We start from the raw sequence: 25,264 nt of genomic DNA, 5'->3' as shown, positions 1-25,264 counted from the left end.
AGACCCAAGACGGGGAACAAGGATAAAGACAAATGGAGACATACTCTGGAGACCAACTTGGGGACAGGCATAGTCTTATGGACCCCATATAAGAACAGGCATAGCAAGTGCCTGTGAACTCTCTCTTCTAGGAGTTGCCCAAACTTCCAGTGCCCCCCCTGCAGCAGACCCTGGCCACTTATCTGCGATGCATGCAGCACCTAGTACCTGAGGAACAGTTCAGGAGGAGCCGGGCCATTGTGCAGCGGTTTGGGGCCCCCGGTGGCCTTGGTGAGACCCTGCAGCAGAAGCTCCTGGAACGACAGGAGAAAACAGCCAATTGGGTAAGAGTTGTTGAGAGGGGGCAGACCGCCAAGAGGGGGCAGTGCAGACAAGGGACCCACAGGGTGGGGGCAGGGAGCAGACATGGAGACAGGGATTTGGATGAGGGGCAGGTAGGTAACAAAGATGGGACAGATGGGGGGATAGGGAAGAGAGGAGAAACAAGGGGATAGCAAGGGGCAAAAATGTGGGATAGACAGGATGTGGGATGGGAGATAGGAATGGGGACCAAGAGGGGACAGATGGGAATAGAGATGAGGTGATGGGGAGAGACAGGGTATAGAGATGGAAAACAGTGGTGGTCAGGGAAGGGGGACAGACAGGGACAAGGATGGAGGACAGATGGGGACAGATGGGGGACAGATGGGGGGCACAGGAGATAGAAACTGGGCAATAAGGAAAGACAGGGTACAGAGATGGAGACAGATGGGGGACAGGGATGGCAGACAGGGATGGGGCAGCAGAAGGTAGGGATAAGTTCAGGGAAGCAAAAAAAGGGGGAAAAGCAGGAACAGGACACACATAAGGATGGGTAGGGGACAGGGATGAAGTACCAAACACCTAGAATAGGAAACCTGGATGGAAGAGAGGGATGGCATGGGGCAAAGATGAAGGTCAGTCACGGTGGACTGGATGGCCCACAGGTCCTAGCACGTAAGTGGGGCTCAGTGTGTATTTGTGGAATGAATGAATGAAGTGCATGATCCAACAAAGTGTCCCAATCGTCCCTTGGGGCTGCCAGGATGGGACTGGTGCTCTCCACAGGCAAGGTGACCCTGTTCAGAGGAGTGTGTATGGCCACCGGGGGTAATGGCACCCCTCCCGTGCTCCCCAACAGGTGTCTGAGTACTGGCTGAATGACATGTATCTCAATAACCGCCTGGCCCTGCCTGTTAACTCCAGCCCGGCTGTGATCTTTGCCCGGCAGCACTTCCAAGATACAAACGACCAGCTGAGGTGAGGCCACCATGCTCCTGGGTTCACAGCTTGAGAGTCTGCCTGGAGCCTGGTCCCAGGACCTGGAAGGAAAGGTCAAGGCTTGTGCCTTGGCTGAGCTTTCTGAGGACAAACGCCCCCGAGACAGAGGCCGTCCAGGCCATGGGTCCGGGAAGTAGGTTAGATGAGGTTGCTATGTGAGTGACAAACACAAGGTCTTCCTCAGAACATATTTATTCGGGGTGGGGTGGGCAGCAGTGGAGGCCACGGGCCCCGGCTCTTCCCATGGCATTCTTGACCTGGCTGAGGCCCCTGAAGGAGGTGTGTACCCTCTGACCCCACAGGACCTGAGGCTTGGACTTGTCACTGGGACACACTGCCCCAGGCTGTCTGAGAGGACCTCCGCTGAGCCCCCACCAGCCCCTGGCTCTAAACAGAGGCTCCAAGGGAGTGGAAACGGTTCCTTCCCGCAGCTGCTACCACCAGAGCCTCTGCCATCTGCTGTAATTTCAGGGCTCACTGAGCCACTGGAACAGCCTCTGGGCCCACTGATGTTGATGGGGGGGTGCAGTGGGTGAGCATTTATGCAGGGATGTGGCAGGGAGGAAGGGTCTCCCTACAGGAGTCTTTTAGAGCCACACCCAATGTGCCACAGCATGGGGACAGTTCAGAGAGGAAAAACAAAAACAAACAAAAGAAGCAGGGCCTACCTGGGCCTATGGGCAGGGCTCAGCGATGCTGGGAAGACCCCCATCCTCTCTTTCCTCACCGGGACTAGCCCAGTGGAGCTGCTGGGCAGCCTGCAGTCCCGACCTCCCGTGGGCAGAAGGAAGTGTGCAGATAGACGGATGAACAGCCTCTGAAAACAGTTCTCAAACTGCATCCAAGGGGGCATTTTCCTTCTGATGCAATTAAGCCAGGGTCATCATCCGTGGACAGTTAAGATGACACAGTCCTGTGGTACGGTTCTCTGGTAACTTCCCCCCCCCCCCCAGCACCCACTTCCATTTTCATTAGCACTAAGGGGACCAAATTATTGACTTTTCCCAGGAGACCGGATTTCCCCAAACCTGAGTTCCTGGCCCAGTCCAGCCCCAGCACAGTCCTTCCCTAGGGAGAACCCCACCCCTGACCGTCCAGCCTTCTCCTGCCTGCTCTTCGGCCTCTCCCAACTTCCTCTCCCTCCTCCTCCTCATTCACCTTCCAGTGTCCTCTCCTCCCAGGTATCTCCACAGGACCATTTTAATCCAAGGCTTGTGAAGTTCCCAGCAGCATGATGGCAGCAGTGGGGGGAGGGGTGGTTGTTGGGCTTGGGAGGGGTGGTGTGGAGCGGAGGGAGAGGAAGGTTGGAGAGAGGGAAGGAGCCTGGGCCCCTAAGAGGAGAACCTCAGGCCTGATCTCTCTCTGCAGGTTTGCAGCCAACCTTATTTCTGGTGTGCTCCATTACAAGACCCTGCTGGACAGGTAGGATGGGGCCAGCCTGGGGAGGGTAGTGCCCTGATTTGGCACAGCCTGTGGACTCATCTGTCTCCCCGCCACACTAGCCAAGGAGCTTCAGAGGGCAGAGACCTGGTCTTTTTCCAACTCTGTGCTCCCGGCTCCTGTCATAGAGAAGGTGGACTACCGCCCCCCCGCCCCCCCCCACCCTGTCCCAACTCCTCCAGCATCAGGATAACTTTTACCCCAGCTGACCTGACCGTTAATGGGTCCTTTTCCTAGGGTGAGCACTGTCCTTCCATGATCTCTTTAAAATGCACCCCCATACACACACATATACACACTGTTATGTGCATCAGGAATTTAGGGAATGCACAGGAAGGCAGAGAAGGAGTCATGGGAGTGAGGTGATGGTGGGTTCAGCCTTGCTAGTTGCCAACTGAGGGGAATGGTCTCCCCACGCTGAGCCTGTGTACCTGGCTGCAACCTCACTGGTTCCCTCTCCAGCTTGGACAGGTACTCCTCAAATGACCTGTGCTGAAGGACCAATGTATTTTTTAATTTCATAAAATGTAAAACACTACAAAAACGAATTCGCAGAAAAATGGTACAAAGGTACAAAATACACAGGCACATATTTTGTTTTTATTTTAGACTCAACATACATAAAATTCCGCTGTCAAATTGCTCTACAATTTTCTGAGAGCTCCCTCTGATTCCCACAGGTCAGTGCGGCACCCGCTCTTTGAGCAGCAGAGCCGTGGGACACCCTACCCTCCCTCTGCCCCAGTTAATCTCAGGGCTGTCTCTTACCCTCCGGGCTCAGCTCACACGGCCTGTCCTTGTCACCCTGTCTCATTACCCGAAACCTTCCCATTTCTCAGCTTGCTGCTTGTTGTCTCTGCTCTACCTACACGTCCCAGTACCTGTGCCCCATTAGAACAGGACACTCGTGTTTTGTTTGCTACTATCACCCCAGATCCCAGAAAGGTGCCTGGCACGGAGGAGTGCTCCATAACATTTGTTGCCTGAAAGGGAGGAGGGAAGGAGAGGGAGAGGGAGAAGGAGGAGGAGGAGAGGGAGAGAGGGATGGACAAAGGACAAAGGAAAGAGATAGAGGGAGAGAGAAAGAAGAGGAGGATGGGAAGGAAGTGGAGGAGGGAGGAAGGAAGGAAAGATAGAAGAGAAGGAAGGAAAGACAGAGAAAGAAGGGGGAGAGGGGAGAGAAGAATGGAGGAAGGAAGGAGAGAGATGGGGGGAGGAAGTGGTGGAGGAGAAGTGTGGGGAATCCAGCCATCCTAATGCAGTTCTGGGTTTTGTGCCCCTCTTTGCCGAATCAAGTCAAGTAGAACCAATTCCCATCCCTGCCTCCCTCCCCGCTCTCCAGCCACTCCATCCCTACCGACTGGGCCAAGGGCCAGTTGTCAGGGCAGCCGCTCTGTATGAAGCAGTACTATGGGCTCTTCTCCTCCTACCGGCTCCCCGGCCACACCCAGGACACACTGGTGGCCCAGAAGAACAGTGTCATGCCAGAGCCAGAGCACGTCATCGTGGCCTGCTGCAACCAGGTAAGCGGCCCCTCTCTGCGGCAGCCTCTGTGGCTTGGGGAGGGCGCATGAGTACGTATCTGTCCTGATTTCACCAAAGATGCTAAACCTCCTCTTGGAGATACACAGTGAGCTAGGACAGAGTGGGGTCTCTCGACTCCTAGTCAGTCCCATTTCTCTCCCATGAGTTGGATTTTAAGAACGAGGAGAGCCATCAATTGAGAATGACTTCCATGGGCTCCCATTTTGGCCCTGACCCGCCAGGTCAGCTGGTCTGGATGGATGGTGGGCCGTTCATGAGACCCAGCATGGCCTCAGCGACTCCTCATGAATCACCCAGACAGTGGTCTTCCTGGAGACCACACACAGACAGGTGGACAGCTTTACGGACTGACTGTCTGGACCTCCATGTCCAGGCCGTAGGCTCGGCACTTCCATGTGTTCATCCCGCCTGATTCTACAGTGACTTGCAGAGGAGCTTGGAATCCCATCTGACAGAAGAGGAAACAAGGAAGTTGAGCGGCCTGGCCAAGGCTGAGGAGGCCTAGCAGACCTGGCCAGTGCCCCCTGCTCACACCCCACCCCCCTGCAGCTCAGGACTTCACACTGACTTCCAGGAGCCCACCAGGGCCCATGCGGACCAAGGGGACAGGTTGAGCATAAGGCCTCCTGACCACCTACCAGTCCCACAGGCTACAGACTCTATATTGAGCCTCCACCTAATTATTTCATCTGACAAAAAGCTGTTTTAGGGCTTTTGTTTGTTTGTTTGTTTTTTGTTTGTTTGTTTGGTTTGGTTTGCTTTTTGGGTTTTGGTGGGTTTTTTGTTTGGTGTTGTTGGTTTTTTGGGGTTTTGGGTTTTGTTTGTTTGTTTTTGTTTTTGCTAAAACCCAGGTTTGACACCTACCCCAGAGAGTCTCCTGCTATTTGTGCTACAATGTTTTCTTCTTGAGCTCACCTGACATTTGCAGTCTAAGATAGGAGCTCAGTGACAGTCTGCCATCCTAGGTTGGCTGTTCCCACCAGAAGCCCATCTGACAGTTTGGCCACAAACAAGAATTTTTCTCTATCTTCATTAAAAAGTCAAACTCAACATTTCCCAGCCCCCACATGCTGCAGTATTCATCCATTCCAGAAGTGCTCTCAGGGCTCCTGCTCTGGACCAGGCCACGAGTATGCTGCTCAGGACATGAGACAAGGTACTCATATCAACCGGCAGAAAAGGGAGCTTGACTTGGGGCTAGAAATAAGACCTTCATGAAGCCCATGACTTTGGCTTCAATGCTACTGACTGATAGCTCACAGACCTCACTTTGAACACACTCGTACACATGTATATGTGCACACATAGGGATAGAACATTTTGCATGTTGTTTTCCATTTTAATCTTCCTCTGCATATTATTGGCTGACTTGCTTTATTTTCTCCACTCACTATTACGTTTGAGATTTATCCCTGTACCGTATCTAGAGCGAGTTCATTCCTATTAACTGCTGAGTGGATGTGCACTAGATGAATACACTACATTTAACTTAGCTGTTCCCCTACTGAAAAACACTTAGGCTCTCTCTACCATGTTGCTATTGCAAATACAGCTTATCTGCACACTCCTTCACATATCTTCTGGGCACAAGAGTATATGTTTCTCCAAGCCTTAGGCTAAAGTATGCATTTAGAAGAGTAATTGCTGAATCATAAGGCATGCACATTTCTAGTTTGGATGGACACTGCCCTCTAACAGCAGTTGTACCAATTTATACTTAATTCTCCACATGAACTAAGAACCACAGAAGCTAGTTTTATTTTAGCTAAGTTTAATCTGGCCTTCTTTGATTTGGGGAAGCTTGGAGTCCAGCACAGTTGACAGCATTGGTAGGTCCCCAACTAGTGACTGTTCAGAGCCATCTCATACCTTGAGATCCCTGGGCCAGAGTGTCCCCCATCTGCGCTCACATGTGAAGGTTCAGTGAAGGCCCTTCGCCTTGGGCTGGCTGCCATGAGTGATGTGTTTGACCTGTTTCCCCCACAGTTCTTTGTCTTGGATGTTGTCATTAATTTCCGCCGTCTCAGTGAGGGGGATCTGTTCACTCAGTTGAGAAAGATAGTCAAAATGGCTTCCAACGAGGATGAACGCTTGCCTCCAATCGGCCTGCTGACGTCAGAAGGGAGGAGCGAGTGGGCTGAGGCCAGGACGGTCCTCGTGAAAGGTTAGCAGCAGTGCCCAGCACGTCTCCACGCTCATCTCATCCTCATGCCCATTGGCTTTCCTTCCTCCAGGGTCGGGCACCATGCCTCATCCCCATTTGCCATAGCATGGGGAGCTCAGGCCTCCCTCCAACTCAGGACCCGACAGCAAGTCGGCTGAGGCACCTGGAAACTGACAGCACCTTTTGTACCCTCATATTTCATCCGGCAATATTCTAGCTTCCTGGATGAGGCTGACTAGCACTGGAATCCTGGAATGCCTGGGAATATTGCGGGAGAGAAGGTTTTGAGCTGGAGGAAGGCTGGCTGCAATTAAGCAGTTGTGCTTTACTGGTGGGCAAGGGCGGTACCCATTTGGAGGGTTTGAGTCATTGGGAGGGCTGTCACATGGAGATACGGGATAGAGCCCAGCTCTGGGAGGGTGGTTCCCTGCTTCCTTCACGTGATTTCTCGGTCCCAGCACTTTTCATCTTCAGGTTGACTATCCTTCTGGCTGGCTACTGCTCTTATGAAAGTTTCTAAGCATTCCCATAAGAAAGCTGGTGATAGTCTTAACATTTTTAAATCATCCTTCTGGAAACTCATTTTCAAATCCAAAGCCAGTCCTGGTCCCAGGAATTGGATGGAGTGCTTTCCTTTCTTGCATACATTAGAGATTCGAGGATAAGAGGCGAGGCTTCCATGCACCTCCATCTGCGTCTCAGGCTCTCATTCGGCCAGGTGTCCATCCAGACTCCCCCGAGTGTCTGTCAGCTGAGGACCTGGGTGAGGCTTGGGAAATGTAGGAGGCAGAGGCAGAGAGGATGAAGACACTGCCCCTGAGCAGCCCACTGGACAGGGGAAGGGAAAGCATGGGGGGGGGGGCAGATTCAAGTACACAGTAATGCAGCATCCACCATGTAAAGCAATAGAGATGGCAGGTACCAAATACGTGCTCCAGGACTTCAGCAAGAGAGGGAGCCCTTCCACTTGGGAGGCTTTGGAAAGGCTTCATTGGAAGAGGTGGGAACTGAGCAAAGCTCTGGGACATGAGTGAGAGGGGCAGGAGGGAGGGATAGCATCCAGGCAGGCAGGCAGTCTGTGGGCAAAGCCAGCTGCCCAGCAGGAACACGCCTGTCCGGCCTGGTTCCACAAGGAGAGCAACCAGCAGGCGAAAATGGCCACGCTGGAGGTATTGAGAGAATGAAAATGTGGTGGAGCCCAGTTCTCTGGCAACAGGCACTTGCATTTTCTGATCCCTCTCCCTAGAAAGTTATTTGGCCAGGGTTAACCAGCTCCTTGCACTATCCAGAGCTCAGCTTAAGTGTCACTGCCTCAGGCCACCTAGAGCATCCCCCACTCAACACCCTCTGTCACCTTGTCCTGTTGTCTTATACTAATTGCATTTGTCACTCTCTGAAGTCAGCCTCTCATTTGTTTATGCATGCTGATTATCTGCCTCCCTTCCCTAGTATCTAAGTTCTAGGAGAACAGAGGCCTTATCTGTTTGGACTAACTTTTTAATCTGCTGTGCCAAACACAGTGGGGCCCCAGTTATATTTGTTAAATAAAAGAATGGAGGGTTACTAATGATAGTGGGCCCCAGACTTATTGCCTGCCTACCAGTTAATTATTTTTCATTTGATCATGGGGCACCTGCAGAATGCTCAGTCCTAAATTGGGGGTTGCCCGGGCCACAGGAGGGTGTGAGAGCTGATCCTGTCCTCATAGACCTAACCACCAAGTTGGGGAATTAATAACTTATCATTGGAAAGTGAGTTAATTCCCTCAGGAGACCATGGTGTAATCAAATCCCACTCCTCTCCCCTCCAGGGACAGAGACAAGGCATCACACAGTTGCCTCTGCTTCCAATACAGTTTCCACTTTATTAGCAGGCCAAGCTATCTCCCTGCAGGACTGGACGGGATTGCCTTGAGGTTTAAGTGCTTGGGCTGTGCTAATCGGAATTAATTTGTTAATGGCACTTGATCTGGCTTTCTGAATGGGAGTGCTGTTTCAGAGGGAAGCGTGACAGAGAAGAGGGGCCCACGCGCCTTCCTTCAGAGATCTGATTATTCTGGTTGGCACTGACTGTGTCATCTGCACAGCAGGAAACCAATCCTTCACAGACCCCTCCTCCCTGGAGCAGCCCCTGCCCGCAGAAGGGAAACCATTTAGGAAAAGATTTCAGTATAGATGTGAAAGATAATGGCAACTTGGACTAGGGTGGAGAGTAAAGATGAAAGACATGTGTGGGCTCCAGATATATTGCAAAGGAGAAGTGACAAGGAGGAAAAGAAAAGTGAGAAAGATTCCTAGATTTTTGATTCGAGCAACCTAGATGGCGGTAGCATTCACTGTGATGGGAACCAGGTTGGTGAAGTGGCTGCAGGATGAAGTCCTTTCTAAGTATGTCAGGTTTGAGATGACTTGAGTCATCTAAGTAGAGATGTCAAATTAGATCTATGTGTCTGGAGCTCAAGAGACAGGTCAGTACGGAGACATAAATTTGAGAGCCATCAGCACATAAGTGATATTTAAAGTCATGGACCTGGGTGAGATCATCTAGAAACAGCAGAATGGGTCCTTGGAGGTCAGGTAGAGAAAGATGCAAAGAGGATTGAGAAAGAGCAGCCTGTGAAGTCAAAAGCAAACCAGGAGATGAGTCATGGAGATCCAAAGGGAAAGAGGAAGTGGCCAACCACTTGGAATGCTGCTGAGAGCTCAAGGAAGAGCTGGACAGAGAGGAGACTCAGAGCTTGGCAACCCTAAGTCATCAGTGACCTTCGCCAAGATCAGACTGGGGAGTAGGAAGAATGAATGATTGTATGCTAATGAGTGTGATCCAACAGCAGGAAGAAATTGTTGATGACACAGTCAATGAGTAGAATCAGTTAAGCGTAGATGACTCTTTTCAGGTATTTTGGTATTAAAAGAGCAGAAAAATGGGGCAGTTGCTGGGAGAGGATGGGAGTCAAGGGAAGTGTCTTTAGTAGGAGAGGCAAGTGTGGGGTTGTATATAGACAAGTATATGGAAGTACTCCAGTAAGAAAAATTATTAATGAGGACATTAGAGGCATGAGATTCTTGCAAAGGCAAAGGAAATGGAAATGGAAATGGAACCCAGAGAATAAGAGGCCTTTGGTTGGTACAGGGAAAACTGAAACCTGGGCCTGTGGCCGTGCTAGTGGGAACGTGAGGAGGTTCCTGACTGGTGGCTTCTGGTCTCAGATCAGGAGAGCCATGGCCATGAGCTGAGAGAGGTGGCGGTGGGATTCTGAAGACAAAAGGGAACACATGAAATAGCCTCTTGGAAAACTTGATGAGATTTATGGACTCTGTTGAGCTCATATTTAAGGGCTTGGGGGTCATACATTTTAGGAGAAATTAATTAGCATTGTTTTGCAATTTTTTGCCTCAGGTTCAGGTGACCCTCAAGGTGGGTCACCACGTTCAGCCTTGGTTGGAGAATAAAACCGAGGGAGACACGGGGAAGGTATGGCAAGGGAATGGTTATAATGTTGGAATCTGAAATGAGTAAGGAGGTGTAGTAGTCTGCTTGGGCCACCATAACAAAGTACCACAGACTGAGTGGCTTAAACAGCAGACATTTATTTTCTCACAGTTCTGAAGGCTAGAAGTCTGAGATCAAGGTGTGGACATGGTTGGCTTCTTCTGAGGCTTCTCCCCCTGGCTTGTAGATGGCTGTCTTCTCCCTGTGTCTTCCCATGGTCTCCCCTCTGTGCATGGTATTGTCCTAATCTCTTCTTACAAGGACACCAGTTATGTTGGATTAGGACCTCATTTTATCTTAATTACCTCAACAAAGACCCCATCTCCGAGTACAGTCCTATTCTTAGGTATTGGTATTCCCTTGACTCCCATCCTCTCCCAGCAACTGCCCCATTTTTCTGCTCTTTTAATACCAAAATACCTGAAAAGAGGTTAGGACTTCAACTTGGGGACTTTGAGAGGACACAATTCAGCCCATAACAGGAGGGAGGTAAAGAACAGAAGTGGATGATGGATAGGAGAAATAGGTAGTGGGGTTGATGGTTTTGAGGTGTCAGTGAGATGAGACATGTTGCAGAGGAGGGATAACAGAGTGTGTGAATCAGAAAGTCAAGAGTGAGCTCAGAATATGGGATGCTTGAATCTGAGACTTCAAAGGGGGTCAGTTCCTGGTAGTGATGAGTTCTGATAGTGATGACTGTGGGAGTGAGGTTAGACTGTCAAAGGTGGGAGATCAAGGGGCTGAGAGAGGAGGGTGGTGTGGGCTGGGTTCTCCACACAGTCGTTCAGGCTGCAGGAGTGATGACTGGAGTGGTGATGGGGAGGAGGAAGGTGAACTGGGAGCCCAGATCTGCATGATGGGGAGTTGTGAGGACATCAGGGGAATGCAGCAACAGGGGGGACAATGATGATGGGGGTGGGAAGGTAGAAGTCTAATAGCTGCAGCTCCAAAGGGAAAGCTGGGAGGAGCTGCACAGGTGCAGGAACAGGGAGGAGAATACCACCTACGCCTCCTGGCCCTGGGGTGCATGAGTGTGAAGGAAAATAGTCTCCTGGAGAGAGCACAGGGAAGTGTGTCCCTCAGGGGGTGCCACCCTCCTGTTGAGGCAGAAGGTGTACAGAACACTCTCAGAAGAGATCAACAGTGCAAGGGGACCTGCCATCCCTACTCAGATGTCATGAAGGGTTCGTGGAAGGGGAAAGGTGGGGGGTGAGGGATAAGTCCATGCAGGGGACACTAGAGCAGCAGGGCATGGGAGTGCCAGCCAGAGACCCAAGGATGGTGGTCATCATTGCAAACAATGCTCCCAAATCCTCAGCCTCTGGGAAGGTACTCTCCTGGCTCCAGGTGTGGTTGTGGGGGCTAGGGTAGGGGTCTGACTGGCCCCGGCAGGTGTTGTCCAGCAGGAGGCTTTGACCAAGCTGAGCTCCTATTGTCCTGGCGGAGGTCTGGACCGAGGCACCTGAGCTCAGACAAAATCTGAACTCTCATAGGGTCCACTGAGAACCAGCAGGGCAATTGATTTTATCAACCCTATCTCCTTAGAGAGACCGTCCCTGATCCTTCACTCTGCTCCCCAACCCAACAGCTCCCTCAGTCGGCCCACAGGCTCCCCAGCCTGACCCTCTGCTGTGGCATTGAGAGGGGGGAGCTCACCGGACAGTGGGCCGGCTGTCTGCCATAAAGCCCAGGCTCCCCCTCTGCCCCCGGTGTTCCCCACACACCCTAGAGCCCCTCACACAGCACTGCTCACACGGAGCTTTCTGAGAATGTGGTGCAGGACAGGTGAGTGTATCGTCATCTCTATCTGCAGCCTAATCATCCACAGCCAACACAGAATAGACTCCTGGGGGTCCAAGGGCTGAGAGACCCAGCAGGACCATCACTGCCCCCCAGAAGCCTGTGGTCCTACTGGGGAGACCAGAATAAGCAAGATTGTTAGGACAAGAGTGGACAGGATAAAACCAAAGGAGTGTTTCCCACAGGCGTCCTGAGGAAATTTGGGGACCTTACTCCTGAGTAGCTTAGGAGGGCTTCCTGTGCCCAGTGCAACATGAGGCTAAGCCCAGGTGGGTTGAGGTGGTGGGTGTGACTGGGGCTGGCTGACAACATCAGGATCATCTAGAGAGCCCCTTAAAATAAAGATTCTGGGGTCCCAGGGATTTTCCAGTGGGACAGGAATAAGGCCAAGAAATCTGTATTTTTAAAGCGCCTTCACGTGCAGCCCAGGTTGGGACCAACTTAAGCAGGTATTAGCAGCTACTGTGCATGGAGGTCCCCCTGATGCTGGCCTTATCCTGGGCCTTTCTGTGCCTTGTTGCTTTGAGTCCTCAGTAGAGCCTGTGAGGTAGGGATTTCATCCCCACAGAACAGAGGAGGCTGTGTCTCCAACAGGTTGAGCTAGTCTTCCCCCTTGGAAGTGGGCAGTGGTGGAATCAGGGCATCTGTCTCCCAAGCCTGAGATCCTCAGGGCCCGGCAGGCAGGGTGGGATTTGAGGCCCCAGGAAGGGCACCTGTAACCTCGCAGGACCTCCTTCCCTGCAGAGCCTTGAAGCTGTGGCTTTCCTGAACCCAGGAGGGCCAACACTCTTATCCTGGTCTGAAAATTTAATTAGATATTCGGCCCTGAGTCTGGAAGACTACAGCGCTTGTCAATTTGTAGGAAAAGGATAGCCAGCTCAGAGAGCCCGCACCCCCACCCTGGAGCCCGCTGGCTTTCCTGGGTGCTGCGTGGAGAATCCTGCGAGCAGACTTGGGGCAGATGCTTCTGTTTACACAGCACCGTAAATATTTATCCCCAGCAGCCAATTAGAGCTGAGCCACTACTTTCAAGGAGGGAACTGACAGAAGGCGGCTGCGTCTGGAGGAGGCCTCGGTCATGGTTTACAAGAACCGCTCGGGATGGGCATTTTGCTACTTAAATATCGTCATCCAGAGATAGGCAGGCCTGCTGATTTTAAAACCAATTACACATTAGCAAGAACAGCCTCTCTGATTTAATTGGCCCAGAAATACCTCCCGGGCTCCCTAGGCTGAAGGCTGTTTTCTTTCCTCGGGGGTGGGAGGATGGGAGGCATTGCTGGGGCCTCCCACAGTGGAAGCATGAAGGCTTCTGCGCATGAGGGCATCCAGACAGGGAGTGGCGTGGGGCCTGGGCAAGAGACCCGGGCTTGACCTGGCCCTCCTTGCTGGCCTGGAGCTGGCTTCTAGGCTAGGACATGGAGGTGGCGGCCCTCTCTTGTAGCTAGGTCAAGGGGGTGCGGAGGGGCTGCAAAGCAGGTGGGCTGGTGCCTGGGGCACAGAGGCTGTTCGCTAAATGATAACTCTTAATTAGATTTGGGGAAACACTGTGGGGATGGTTTGTCCAAGGCTCATGGCGTCTCTAGAAAAATCTGGTGAACTGCAAATGGGCACCTGTTGAATGTCTGTTCCGTCAGTGATGGTGATCTGTGGCTCAGACTGAATGGCCTGTACTCCTTGCCTTGGAACCCTAACCCTTATTAACTCTGAGCTGCTCCTTTGCTTCCCCTGGTCTCCCTCCATACCGCATGCTCCGAGTGTATACACTCTTTTCTTTCATTTCTCCCCAGTGGCCCTCTCTCTGGCCCTCACTTTCCACTTTATATTTGGGGTACAAAATGAGTGGGAGGTGGTGTATTTTTTTTTAATTTCCTGCCCTTCTCCACTTACCACCCCTCCCCTAATTCTGGAAGTATGAGAGCTCTTTAAATTTGCCTTTGTGGGCAGGGTGTTTCAAACCCAGAAGAAAGAGCAATGCTTGGTTCTTGAAGGTTGTTTTTTTTTTTAAATTAACTTAAACTGATTTGGGGATAATTGTAGATGCACATGCACTTATAAGACGTAATCTCACCTGTACCCTTTTCCTCTGAGTGCTAACATCTTATAAAACTCTAGGACAATATCGCAACAATATTGACATTGGTACAGTCAAGATACAGAACATTCCCATCCTCCCAAGGATCCCTCCTGTTGCCTTGTATAGCCACACCCACTTCCCTTCCAACCCCATCCCCCTTAACCCCTGGCAACCAAGAATCTGTCTTCATTTCTATAATGTTATTGCTTCAAGAATGCTGTATAAATAGAATCATACAGTATGTAACCTTCTGAGACTGGCTTTCTTTTTTTTTCACTTGACATAATTCTCTGGAGATTCATCCACATTGTCCCATGTGTCAATAGTTCATTTCTTTTTATTTATTCCTTGGTATGAGTGTATTACAATGGGTGGTATCATTCATCCATTGAAGGACACCTGAGTTGTTCCTACTTTTCGGCTATTACAAATAAAGCTACTATAAACATTATCTATATTTTTTGCTTTTGTGTGATCGTAAGTTTCCATTTTAGGAAAAATTCCAGGAATAAAATTGATATCTCCATGTTCAGTTTTTAAAGAAACTGCAAAAATGTTTTCCAGATTGGCTGTACAACTTTACATTCCCATCAGCAATGTATGAGTGATCCAGTTTCTCTGCATCCTTGCCAGCATTTGGTGTTGTCACTATTTCTTATTTTAGCCTTTCTAATCAGTGTGTAGTGGTATCTTACTGTAGTTTTAATTTACATTTTTTTTTTAGTGACTAATGATGTTGAGTATCTTTTCATATGCTAATTTCCATCTTTATATCCTCTTTGATGAAATGTCATTTCCTATCTTTTGCTCATTTTCTAATTAGATTGTTTGGGTTTGGGTTTTTTTGTTTGTGTGTGTGCGTGTGTTTTTTTTACTGTGAATTCTGAGGGTTGTTTATATATTCTTTCCTAGCCCTTTCTTGGCTGTGTGGTTCTATATTTTCTCCCTATCTGTAACTTATGGTTTCATCTTCTTAACATGGTGTTTCACTGAGTAAATGTTTTCAGTTTTGGTGAAGTCCAATTTGTCAATTTTTCCGTTAATGGACCATGCATTTGATGTCAAGTCTAAGAATTCTTTGCCTAGCCCTAGATCCCAAAGATTTTCTCCTATATTTTTTCTAGAAGTTGATTATTACATTGGTACATTTAAGTTTATGATCCATTTTGAATTAAAATTTTTGTAAGGTGTGAGGATTTATAGCGAGGTTTTCTTTTTTATTTATTTTTAATTTTAATTTTAATTTTAATTTTATTTATTTATTTATTTATTTTGCCTATAGGTGTCCAATTGCTCCAGCAACATTTGTTGAAAAGGCCATCCTTTCTCCACTGAATTACTTTCATGCCTTTGTCAAAATCAGGCATTTTTATGTGAGTCCATTTTGGGGTTTTCGATTCTCTTCCACTGATCTCTGTGCTCATCTCTCTGCCAATACCACATATTCTTGGTTATGTAGCTATATTATAAGTCTTGGAATTGGATGTACTGGTTCCTTCAATTTTATTCCTTTTCAAAATTATTTTAGCTATCCTAGTTCCTTTGCCTTTCATATAAATTAGAATAATCTTGTCTATATCTACAAAGTCTTGCTGGGATTTTGATGGTAAACCTGTATATCAGTTTGGGGAGAATTGACATCTGCACCATGTTGAGTCTTCCTATGCATGAACACAGCACGTCTCTCCATTTACTTAGATCTTCTTTGATTTCTTTTATTAGTGTTCTGTAGTTTCAGCATACAAGTCCTGTACATTTTTGTTAGATACACTGAAGTGTTTCAGTGTTTTGCATCATTGTAAGTGGCATTATATTTTTAATTTTAGTGTTCATGTGCTTGTCACTGGTGTACAGAAATACAATTGATTTTTGTATGTTTATCTTGTATCTTGCAAACTTGATGAACTCATTTATTAGTTCTAAGATGTTTGGGGTGGGGTTGTTTTTTTGTTTTTGTTTTTGTTTGTTTGGTGTTTTTTTTGGTATATTCCTCAGAATTTCTACACACACAATCATGTCATGTGAAAATATGGATTTTTTTTTCCTTCTGATCTGTATCCTTTTTACTCCCTTTTATTGCCTTATTGCACTGGGCAGAACTTCTGGTACTGAATAACAGTGGTAAGAGTGGGTATCCTTTCTTTTTCCTGATCGTAGGGGAAAGGCATGCAATCTTTCACCTTTAAAATGATGTTAACTATAAACTTTTTTGTAGATATTCTTTATGAAGTTGAGGAAGTTCCCCTCTGTTTTTATTTTTCTGAGATTTTATTGTGAATAGATATTGAATTTTAAAAGTATTGTCAAATATTTTTACTGCATCAATTGATATAATCATGATTTTTCTATAACCTGTTAATATGGTGGATTACATAGATTGATTTTCAGATATTTAACCAGCCTTGCGTTCCTGTAATAAGCCCTACTTCGTATATAATTCTTTTTATATGTTGCTTAATTCTATTTGATTATATATTGTTCAATATTTTTGTATCCATATTCGTGAGGATTATTGGTCTGTAGTTGGCTGGGTGTTGTGGCTTCTTTTCTTCTTTGTGTACTATTTTCATCTTGTTTTGGTATAAGGATAACACTGGATTCATAAAATGAATTGGGAAGTGTTCTTTCCTCTTACATTATCTGGAAGAAATTGTATAGATGATTTTTAATTCTTCCTTAAATATTTGTTACAATTCTCCAGTGAAAACTTCTGGGCCTAGAGATTTCTTTTTCTGGAGTTTAAAACTTATAAATTCAATTTTCTTAATAGTTATAGGGCTATCCAAATTATTTCTTTCATATATGGTGCATTGTGGGTAGTTTATACTCCTCAAGAGATCGCTCCATTTCGTCTAAGTTGTCAAATTTATGTCGGTAGAGTTGTTCATAGTATTTCTTTACAATCTTTTTGATGTCTGCAGGGTCTGTAAGTGCTATCCCTATTTCATCCCTGATAGTGTTCTCTCTCTCTCTCTCTCTCTCTCTCTCTCTCTCTCTCAAGCCTTGCTAGAGATTTGATTGATCTTCTAAAGGAACTAGATTTCTTTTCATTGTTTTTGTTGTTTTGTTTTCAATTCTGTTGGTTTCTGATTCTTGTTATTTCCTACCTCCTGATTGCTTTTGGTTTATTTTACTCTTCTTTTTCTAGGTTCTTCAGGTAAGAGCTTATAGAATTCTTTTAAGACTTTTCTTCTTATCTATGTCAGCATTTGTGCTATACATTTCCTTCTCAACAGTGCTTTAGCTGTGACTCACAAATCTGGATAAGGTATATTTTTATTTTCACTCATTGCAATGTTTTTTTCTTAATTTCCCTTGAGACTTTCCCTTTCACTCATGACTTATTTGGAAGAGTATTATTTGGTTTCCAAATGTTTGGAACTTTTCTTGTTTTTTATTTTTCTTTGATTTCATACATCAGAAAATACATTTTGTATGATTTCAGTTATTTTCAATTCATTTGAGGGTGTTTTATAGCCTAGAATATGGTCTACTTTGGCATATATATTCCATGGGCACTTGAAAAGAATGTGCATTCTGCTGTTGTTGGGTGGAGTGTTCTATAAATGTCAATTAGATTGATTGATGGTGTTGTTGAGTTTTTCTATATGCTTGCTGACTTTCTAGTTGTTCTACCAATTATCGAGAAAGGGGTGTTTAAGTCCCCAAGTATAATTGTGGATTTGTCTATTCTCCCTTCAGTTCTGTCAGTTTTTCCTTCACAAATTTTGTGGTATGTTTGTTACATACACATATAGGATGGCTATGTCTTTCTGGTAGACTGACCATTTTATTTTATGTAATGCCTTCAATGTCTCTGGTAATTTTCTTTGCTCTGAAGCTTACTTAATCTGATATTAACAAGGCAACCCCTGCTTTCTTTTGATTAATGTTTGCTTTATATATTTTTTCTTTTTTTTACTTTCAACCAATCTATATCATTATATTTGATGTGAGTTTCTTATAGACAGAATATAACTAGGATGTGTTTTTTTAATCTACTTTGTCAATTTCTATCGCTGAAATTATTGATATGCTGGGATTTAATGCTGCCATTTTGTTTTTTGTCACCTCTGTTTTTCAATTCTTGCTTTCTTTTTCTTGCCTTCCTATGGGTTACTTGAATATTTTTTAGAATTCCATTTTGATTTATCGTAATGTTTTTAGTGTATCTGTTTGTATAGCTTCTCTAGTGGTTTCTATAGGTATTACTCTATATATACATCAATCATGGATGTATACACCATAATTTGAATTGTTTTTTCCTCTATAGATAAAACATCATTTCCCTCTCTCTGCTTTCAAGATTTTTTTCTTTGTCTTTAGTTGTCAGAAGTTTGACTATGAAAATGTCTTGATGTGGATTTCTTTGAATTTATCCTATGTGGAATTAACTGAATCTTGAATCTTTAGGTTTATGCTTTTTGCCAAATTTAGGAAGTTTTTGGCCATTATTTCTCTGAGTACTTTCCTGCTCTGCTCTTTTTCCTCTCCTTCTGGGACTTCAATGGCACGCTTGTTAGATCTTTTGTCCCACAGATTTTTCAGTTTTATGATGATTAATTTCAAAATATTTGTCACATAATTCTAACATTCCTGTCATATCAGTGTTGGGCATCTACTGATTGTCTTTTTTTCATTCAAGTTGAGATTTCTCTGGTTTTTGATGTGATAAGTGATTTTCTATTGAAACCTGGATGTGTTATATTATGAGACTCTGGATGTTATTTATTTTTTTTTTTAAAGATTTTATTTATTTATTTGACAGAGAGAGAGACAGCGAGAGAGGGAACACATGCAGGGGGAATGGGAGAGGGAGAAGCAGGCTTCCCGCGGAGCAGGGAGCCCGATGTGGGGCTCGATCCCAGGACCTTGGGATCATGACCTGAGCCGAAGGCAGACACTTAATGACTGAGCCACCCAGGCGCCCCTGGATGTTATTTAAACCTTCTGTTTTAGCTGGCTCTCTGACACCACTCCAGCAGGAGCAGGGGATGGGTGCTACCTTGCCATAGCCAGGTGGAAGTAGAAGTCCAGGTTTCTCGTGAGGCCTATATTGACACCCCGGAGGAGGACGATCCTTATTACTGCTAATGGGAGTGGGAATTCAAGGTCCCCACATGTTCTCTACTGATGCTGTCTACGGAGCAATTGAGGTGGTGGTTACTACCCAGTGGAGATGGATGTCCCAGCTTCTGTCTGAGACTGTGCCTTCTCTGACACCACCAGAGGCTGAGATGCTTCATTACAGACTGGTTATGGTAGAAGTCTGGGCTCCCCACTCTGCCTTTGCTGGCATGGAGGAAGGTTATTATCTAAAAGTTTCCTGCCTTGCTAGTCTTTGTCTTCCCTGGTCCTTTGGCTAAAGAAAGCAGGCTTTTGCTGGATTTTTTTGTTTGTTCGTTTACATTTACTTGTGTTTTATGTTACTGGTTATTTGAACTCCATGTCTGGGAAATTTTACAGAAAACAGAAAACCCAGTGTATTCATTTCTTAGGGCTACCATAACAAAATACCACAGACTGAGTGGCTTAAACAACAGAAATTTATTTCTCACCATTCTGGCAGCTAGAAGTCCAAGGTCAAGGTGTTGGCAGGGTTAGTTTCTCCTGAGGCCTTTCTCTGTGGCTTGCAGATGACCACCATCTTACTGCATCCTCCCATGGTCTTTTCTCTGGGCACACACATCCTTGGTGTCTCGCCGTCTTCTTATAAGGATAATGGTCATATTGGTTTAGAGCCCCACCCTTATCACCTCATTTAACCTTAATTACCTCTTTAAATGCCTCATTTTTAAATACAGTCATATTGAGGGTTAAAGCTTCAACATATGAATTTCAGAGTGGAGGGGATACAATTCAGTCCAGAACACCACGGAATTCCTGAGGTCTCTTTCCATCTTTCAGAGTCTCTTGGTGTTTGCTTTAAATATATGTCAAGGATTTTTAGTGGAAGGAACAGGGAAAAGTCCACTTGATGTTCCTGGAAGCAGAAGTCCCTCCCTCTTGAGCTTTTTAAAGAGGATTTTGTAACTCAAGTAAACACAGTTCTGATTTGCAAGAGGCAGGTTTCACTGGGCAAGAAATACTTCTGTTGAAATTTCCATAGCCTCTGGGGACTGGGAGCATAAAGATTATTCCATAAGCCATAGAGTAGAGAAGAACATGGGATGTGTGATGGCAGATTTCCATCCCCAAAGGAGATACAATCCCTTCATCTGGGCAAGAAAAATCCTCAGATGGAATTGACAAAGGTTTAAAAGCTCTTAGCCTCGGAAAAGGAGCCTAGTGCCTCCACTTCCCTAGACCATGTGAGGCAGGACAGTAGGAATCTGAGTGAGCCAACTTCCCAGCTAGACCAGAGAAGGCAAGTGTCCAAGATAGAGCTCTGAGCGTGTGCATGTGTGCGCGCTCACACACACGTGCAGCACACATGTGCACCCACACACACGCAGGTAGAGGTGTTGGGGAGCAGCACCTGATTTCTACAACCCTCCGAAGACAGAGGTACTGTGTTCCTTTCATCTTTGCTCACCTTAGTCACAGTCTGTAAGCTTTCAGTCTCTAACAGAAGCTCCAGGGTCCTCCAAGGCTTTGTGGCCTCTGGAATTTCCACATCACCGAGGCTGTTGACTCCCCAGGCGTGGGCAGCAGAGCAAGCTCCTCCTATTACTCAGCTCCGACTTCTCACTATTAAGCAGGGGCTCCTTGAGGAAGATTGATTGACCACATTAAACGAGCCTCCATGTGCTCGATGAGAAAGTCACAAGACAAACGGCTCCTGCTGCATGCCTCCAGCCCACCACCCCCTGTTTCTGTTACATTTGGGCCAGAGTCATGGTGGATGAGTTTGGGTGTAGTTCATTTTCTGCCTTACATGATAAACTTGTCAGCCTTTGACCGATCAGCTACCCGTATGCAGGGAGTTCATTTGCAAGGCCACCCGGCATCCCAGCTCTGCTGTCCTGCTCCCATTTCACCCTGTCTAATGAGCCAGGACCTGGTTACTGTTGGTTGGCACTGAGCTCTGGGGCCCTGCACAACCTGCCCGTGATGGTGATGGCTCAGTCCCTCCTCAGGGGTCCCTCGCTCCTGCCTGGAGGTGGCTGGGGCACTGATGCCTGGGGAGCTGTCCTTGTTTGCTGTCAGCTTTGAGTTGTCCAGCTGGGAAGGAGTGTGCCAAGCCTCCACTCTCCTGCCCAGATTATGTGTTAGCTCCCCAGCATCCTGGCTAGACAGGCCTGCCCACTCCACATTGGCCTTGGGGCTATTTCTAAGGAAATTTTGGTATAGGCAGCTACCCAGCCTGGGCTCTCAGAGCTCACTGAGACATGGCCAACAGGGCCTAGATGAGAAGCATTGGAGCTGCCCACAGTCCCTTAACTGGCCTCCAGGCCCACACCCTCCCCAGGCTGCTAGGCCTCCTAGACTCTGCTTTGACCACATCAACCCCGGCCCAAGATCCTTTGGTGGCTCCTCATTGTTACTACATGGAGCCCATATTCCCGATTCTGCCATTCACAGCCCTTGATGATCTGTTTGCAGCCTGGGCATTGGGGTTGTTTGCCTGGGATCAAGTCTAGCTCCCTCAATTTACTGGGTGACTTTAGGCAAGACATTTAGCTTCTTTGTGAATGGGGATGATAAAAATGCCTATCTCATGTTCATCAATATGAAGACTTAGATTTATGCCTGGCACATATTAGGTGCTCAACAAAGACTAGCTAATAGCATCACTTCACTGCGTTCTTCAACCTCACCTAAATCCGGCATGCCTTCACCTACAATCTGGGGGTGAACTGCAGCCTGGGGTGGTCTGCTCACCCACACGTTCCACCCACAAGCTTGGTTGTCTACAGCCCAGCGCTCAGAACCTTTTCTAGCACTGTTATCTCCCTCCTGACATGCTTCTCCCTTCCTCTCTGCCTATTTGAATCTGACCCCAGCCTGGCCAAGACCTTCCTATGCTCTGAAGTCTCCAGCCAGCCTGGAATCCCAAAGGAAACACCAGAAGAGCACACAGGGCAGGGCCAGGCACCAGGGCCATTGGCAGGGACTTCTATTAGAGCAGAGAAGGGCAGGGCTAGGAGCCTTGCAAAGGGTAAGGAATCCCTTCCATATCTCCATCCCCTCCCAACCTCTCACTATCCCCCCCCATCCCACAAGGCTCCATGCCCCAAAGGTAGTGGTTTTCTGACCCTCAAACCAGCTGGGCTTCTCCAGGTTCCCTCTCTGACTTGCATACACAGATCTCAGCCTCACCTGTCCGTGTACACTACGCTTGAGTCCACTGCCAGCCATGGACACTTTCCTGTACTCATCTGGGCTGGGGACCCACCCCCACCCTCTGCAAGCTCACAGACATGGGGGAGGATGTCAGGGCTTCTGGGGCTGGACTGGCAGTGACTTCTTGAAGCATGGGGAGGTCTGAGGTCAGCAGCAGGGTCACGTGCTGTAGGGGCATGCACAGTGTGGTAAGAGACAAGGGGTATAGAGGGGACTAGTCCAGCCCTGGACCCAGGTGCTATACGAGGCCAGCCTGGTGGACAGAGCAGAGGTTCTTTGTCTGTACTGAGCAAGCAGCCAGTGTGTTCTGGGTGTGAGGAGTTCTAGAGGGCAGGAGCTCTGTCTGGGCTGCTCCTACCCACGCCAAGCATAGGGCCAGCCCCATTAAAGGATCAGGGAGCTTGGGAAGAATTTATGAGTGAAACTGTGATAGGCAGAGTAGGAGAAGGACCCCTATCTAGGAGAAATCCTGTGCTATGGTGAAGAGATGAATGAGCCCAAGTGTCCAGAGAGAGGCAGGAGACAAGAGGTCCGTGCCAGGATTCGGGGGAGGTGACCCAGAGGGGCAGCATGGTGAGCCATGGAGCCCAAAGGGCCATGTTTAGACTCAACCTCATGGGCAATAGAAGTCATTTCAGGTTGAAGACGGCAACACAGTGAATGCACCATCCTTGAAGAGCAGAGGGAAGGGGAATTTCCGCAGAGCTTCAACTGGGTTGCCTTTACCTTTAGATTCTCAGGGCATGGCGTAAAGCCTTGGAGTTGATCAGACTCCAGGAAAGCCCAAGAGACCATGTAGAAGATGAGGAGTCATCCTGGCTCCATCGGGATCAAGAGGGGTCCTGAAAGTATGGTGTTCTCCAAACCCTCATTCTATACAGGAAGTGGGGAAAAGATGACCCAAGGATGGGCTGGCTTGCTTGTCATTCTCTTTCCCAGAGGGGAAAGCTTGCTGTGAGAGGGATTTGCAAGAGTAGGGAGGAAGGGGATGGGTGGAGACTGGAGACTCTCTTCCATGAGATTATATATGGACACCTCTCATGAACTGGAGAAATCACGTGGGCAGAGCAAGGAACAGCACAGGTGGCCTTAGCATCTGTGTGCCTAGCACATGTTGAAGAGGCCCAGGGGAGAGTCTTAGGGACTGCCCTACTCAAGGCTGACTGCACTGGGAGGGGGAAGTCGCCACATGCCCCAGTGAGGGTCCGGGTGAGGCCAAGAGCAGGGAGGAACAGACAGGACTTCATCGAGGGCCCCCTGAGTCCCTAGCTGGACAAAAGGAAGGACAAGCCCCCATTGGCAACGTCGGACTGTGTATGGACTCAGCTTCCCACTGACTAGGGAAGATACTGTTGTACCTGGCTCCAGCCCATAGGCAGGACCTGGCTGGTGAACAGAGACCCTGAGCCTGAGGGTGTGGAAGTCACACCTGCTCCCACACATTCCCCGGACTTCAGGAAAGCAGATTTCGGATGGCTGTGAGAGATGATAGGCATAATTTTTGACTTGAGGCTCCGGAAGAAGAGAAGCCTTCAGAACCAGGGACTTCGAAAGAGGGAATTCTGACTCAGCAGTAAGTGGGATCCCAGTAGGGAGGGGAAGGGCAGGAACAGAGAGGTATGTGTGCCTGGGCTTGGGCTGACTACAGGAAATAGGAGGGCCAGCACTCAGGACCAGGGCCTGCCCAAGTGCCTGCCTTGATGGGACAAGAGAGAGCAGGGAGGGTCCTGACTGTCATCTTGGAGGGCTTCTCAGCCTGCAGAAGGTTTCTCTCTGACAGCCTCCTGGACAGGAACCTTGGATTTCAATACTTACAGTTAACAAGGGGGTTGAATGAATGAGAGAGGACTATGGTAAACCAAGGGTGCAGCTTCTCAGCTCCAGCTAATTCTTGCAGTGTGAGAATGTGAACCCAACATCACCAGATGGTATAAGTTAGGATTAGATTTGGCCACATATGACAGAAAACCCAAAATAATAGTGGTTTAAAGAAAACAGAGGTTTCTCTCTCTGTCGTATACCAGAAGTAAGCCATCAGAGCTGATACATGGTGGCTAGGATTCTTCCATCACTGCAAGGCTGTGGCCCACATCCATATCATCCAAAATGGAGGCTAGAGGTCCAACCATCACACCAGTGTTCCAAGCAGTAGCTAGAGGAAGGTGGGAAGAGGGGCAAAGAGCACATGCTAGTTATCTTTAAGGAAGTCTCTTGGAAGCTGTCATATAGTGTTTCTAAATTTTGTTGGCAGAATTTTGATTCCTAATTCCTAATTGTAACAGAGGCTGGGCAATGCAGCTTTAGTTCTGGTTCTCCCCGTGCCAAGCTAAAACCAGAAACTCTGTGACTAAAGGGAGAATGGATATTGCCATATGCAGCTAGTTGTCTCTGCCCTATAGTGCCCCCCTTGCCTCCAAATACTTTGCACCCCATCCTCTATGCATAGAATACTCTGGGGCTTGGGGGAGGAGAGGTAACCCTCCACCTCATCCTGTTACAACATCTACCCCAAAAGTCTGGATAGAGGAGGTGGTGGAGGTGGAGAAGGCCCCCTGGGGAACAGCCCATCCGGCTGGCCCAGCTCTATTTGGGGAAGAAGCCTATGCCCAATGTCCCCCATGGAGAAATCAAGCTGCCTTGGTGACACGTCTCCTGCACAACTCAGTGGCTCCTAGCCTCTTTGTCCCGATGAGTTCCCCAAGCCTGAAATGGCCCCAATGGGCTCAGCTGGATATGGTTTTGGGGCAGGCAGCCTGGCCCTTCCATCTGCGCTCTGCATTGGAATAACCGCTGAGGTGGCAGGGGGCAGGGAGAGCAGTACCTTGACTCCCTTACTTCAGCTTTTCATGTGAAATTGACTGATTTTTAGATTTCAGCCTCTAATGTTTCAGAATTTTAGTTCGGGAGAGGCCAAACACAAGCATGGAGTGATAAGGGCTAAGGGCTAAGGGCTAAGGGAGACCTGACAGGGACCGTTCTAACTCATCCACCGAGTTATGGGCCCAGCAAGCACACTCCTCTAAAGCAACATTAACAGTTTATTGATTGTTGGGGCGCCTGGGTGGCTCAGTCGTTAAGCATGTGCCTTCGGCTCAGGTCATGATCCCAGGGTCCTGGGATCGAGCCCCGCATCGGGCTCCCTGCTCCACGGGAAGCCCGCT

The 25,264-nt window shown here is 47.9% G+C and overlaps 1 protein-coding gene across 1 annotated transcript in view; it reads left to right on the top strand.

Moving 5' to 3' along the window:
• CHAT (choline O-acetyltransferase) overlaps positions 1-25,264 on the top strand; it is a 46,189-nt gene that overhangs the window by 2,327 nt on the left and 18,598 nt on the right. The window contains exons 2-6 of the mRNA XM_036073502.2: positions 135-323; positions 1,160-1,278; positions 2,668-2,721; positions 4,082-4,262; positions 6,271-6,448. Coding sequence (XP_035929395.2) covers positions 135-323; positions 1,160-1,278; positions 2,668-2,721; positions 4,082-4,262; positions 6,271-6,448 — 721 coding nt within the window. The remainder of the gene's footprint in view (positions 1-134; positions 324-1,159; positions 1,279-2,667; positions 2,722-4,081; positions 4,263-6,270; positions 6,449-25,264) is intronic.

This window comes from Halichoerus grypus, chromosome 7 (genome assembly GCF_964656455.1).
Source record: "Halichoerus grypus chromosome 7, mHalGry1.hap1.1, whole genome shotgun sequence".
Lineage (NCBI taxonomy): Eukaryota > Metazoa > Chordata > Mammalia > Carnivora > Phocidae > Halichoerus > Halichoerus grypus.
The sequence above is the reverse complement of the archived record's forward strand: the minus strand, read 5'-3'. Positions and strand labels throughout refer to the sequence as shown.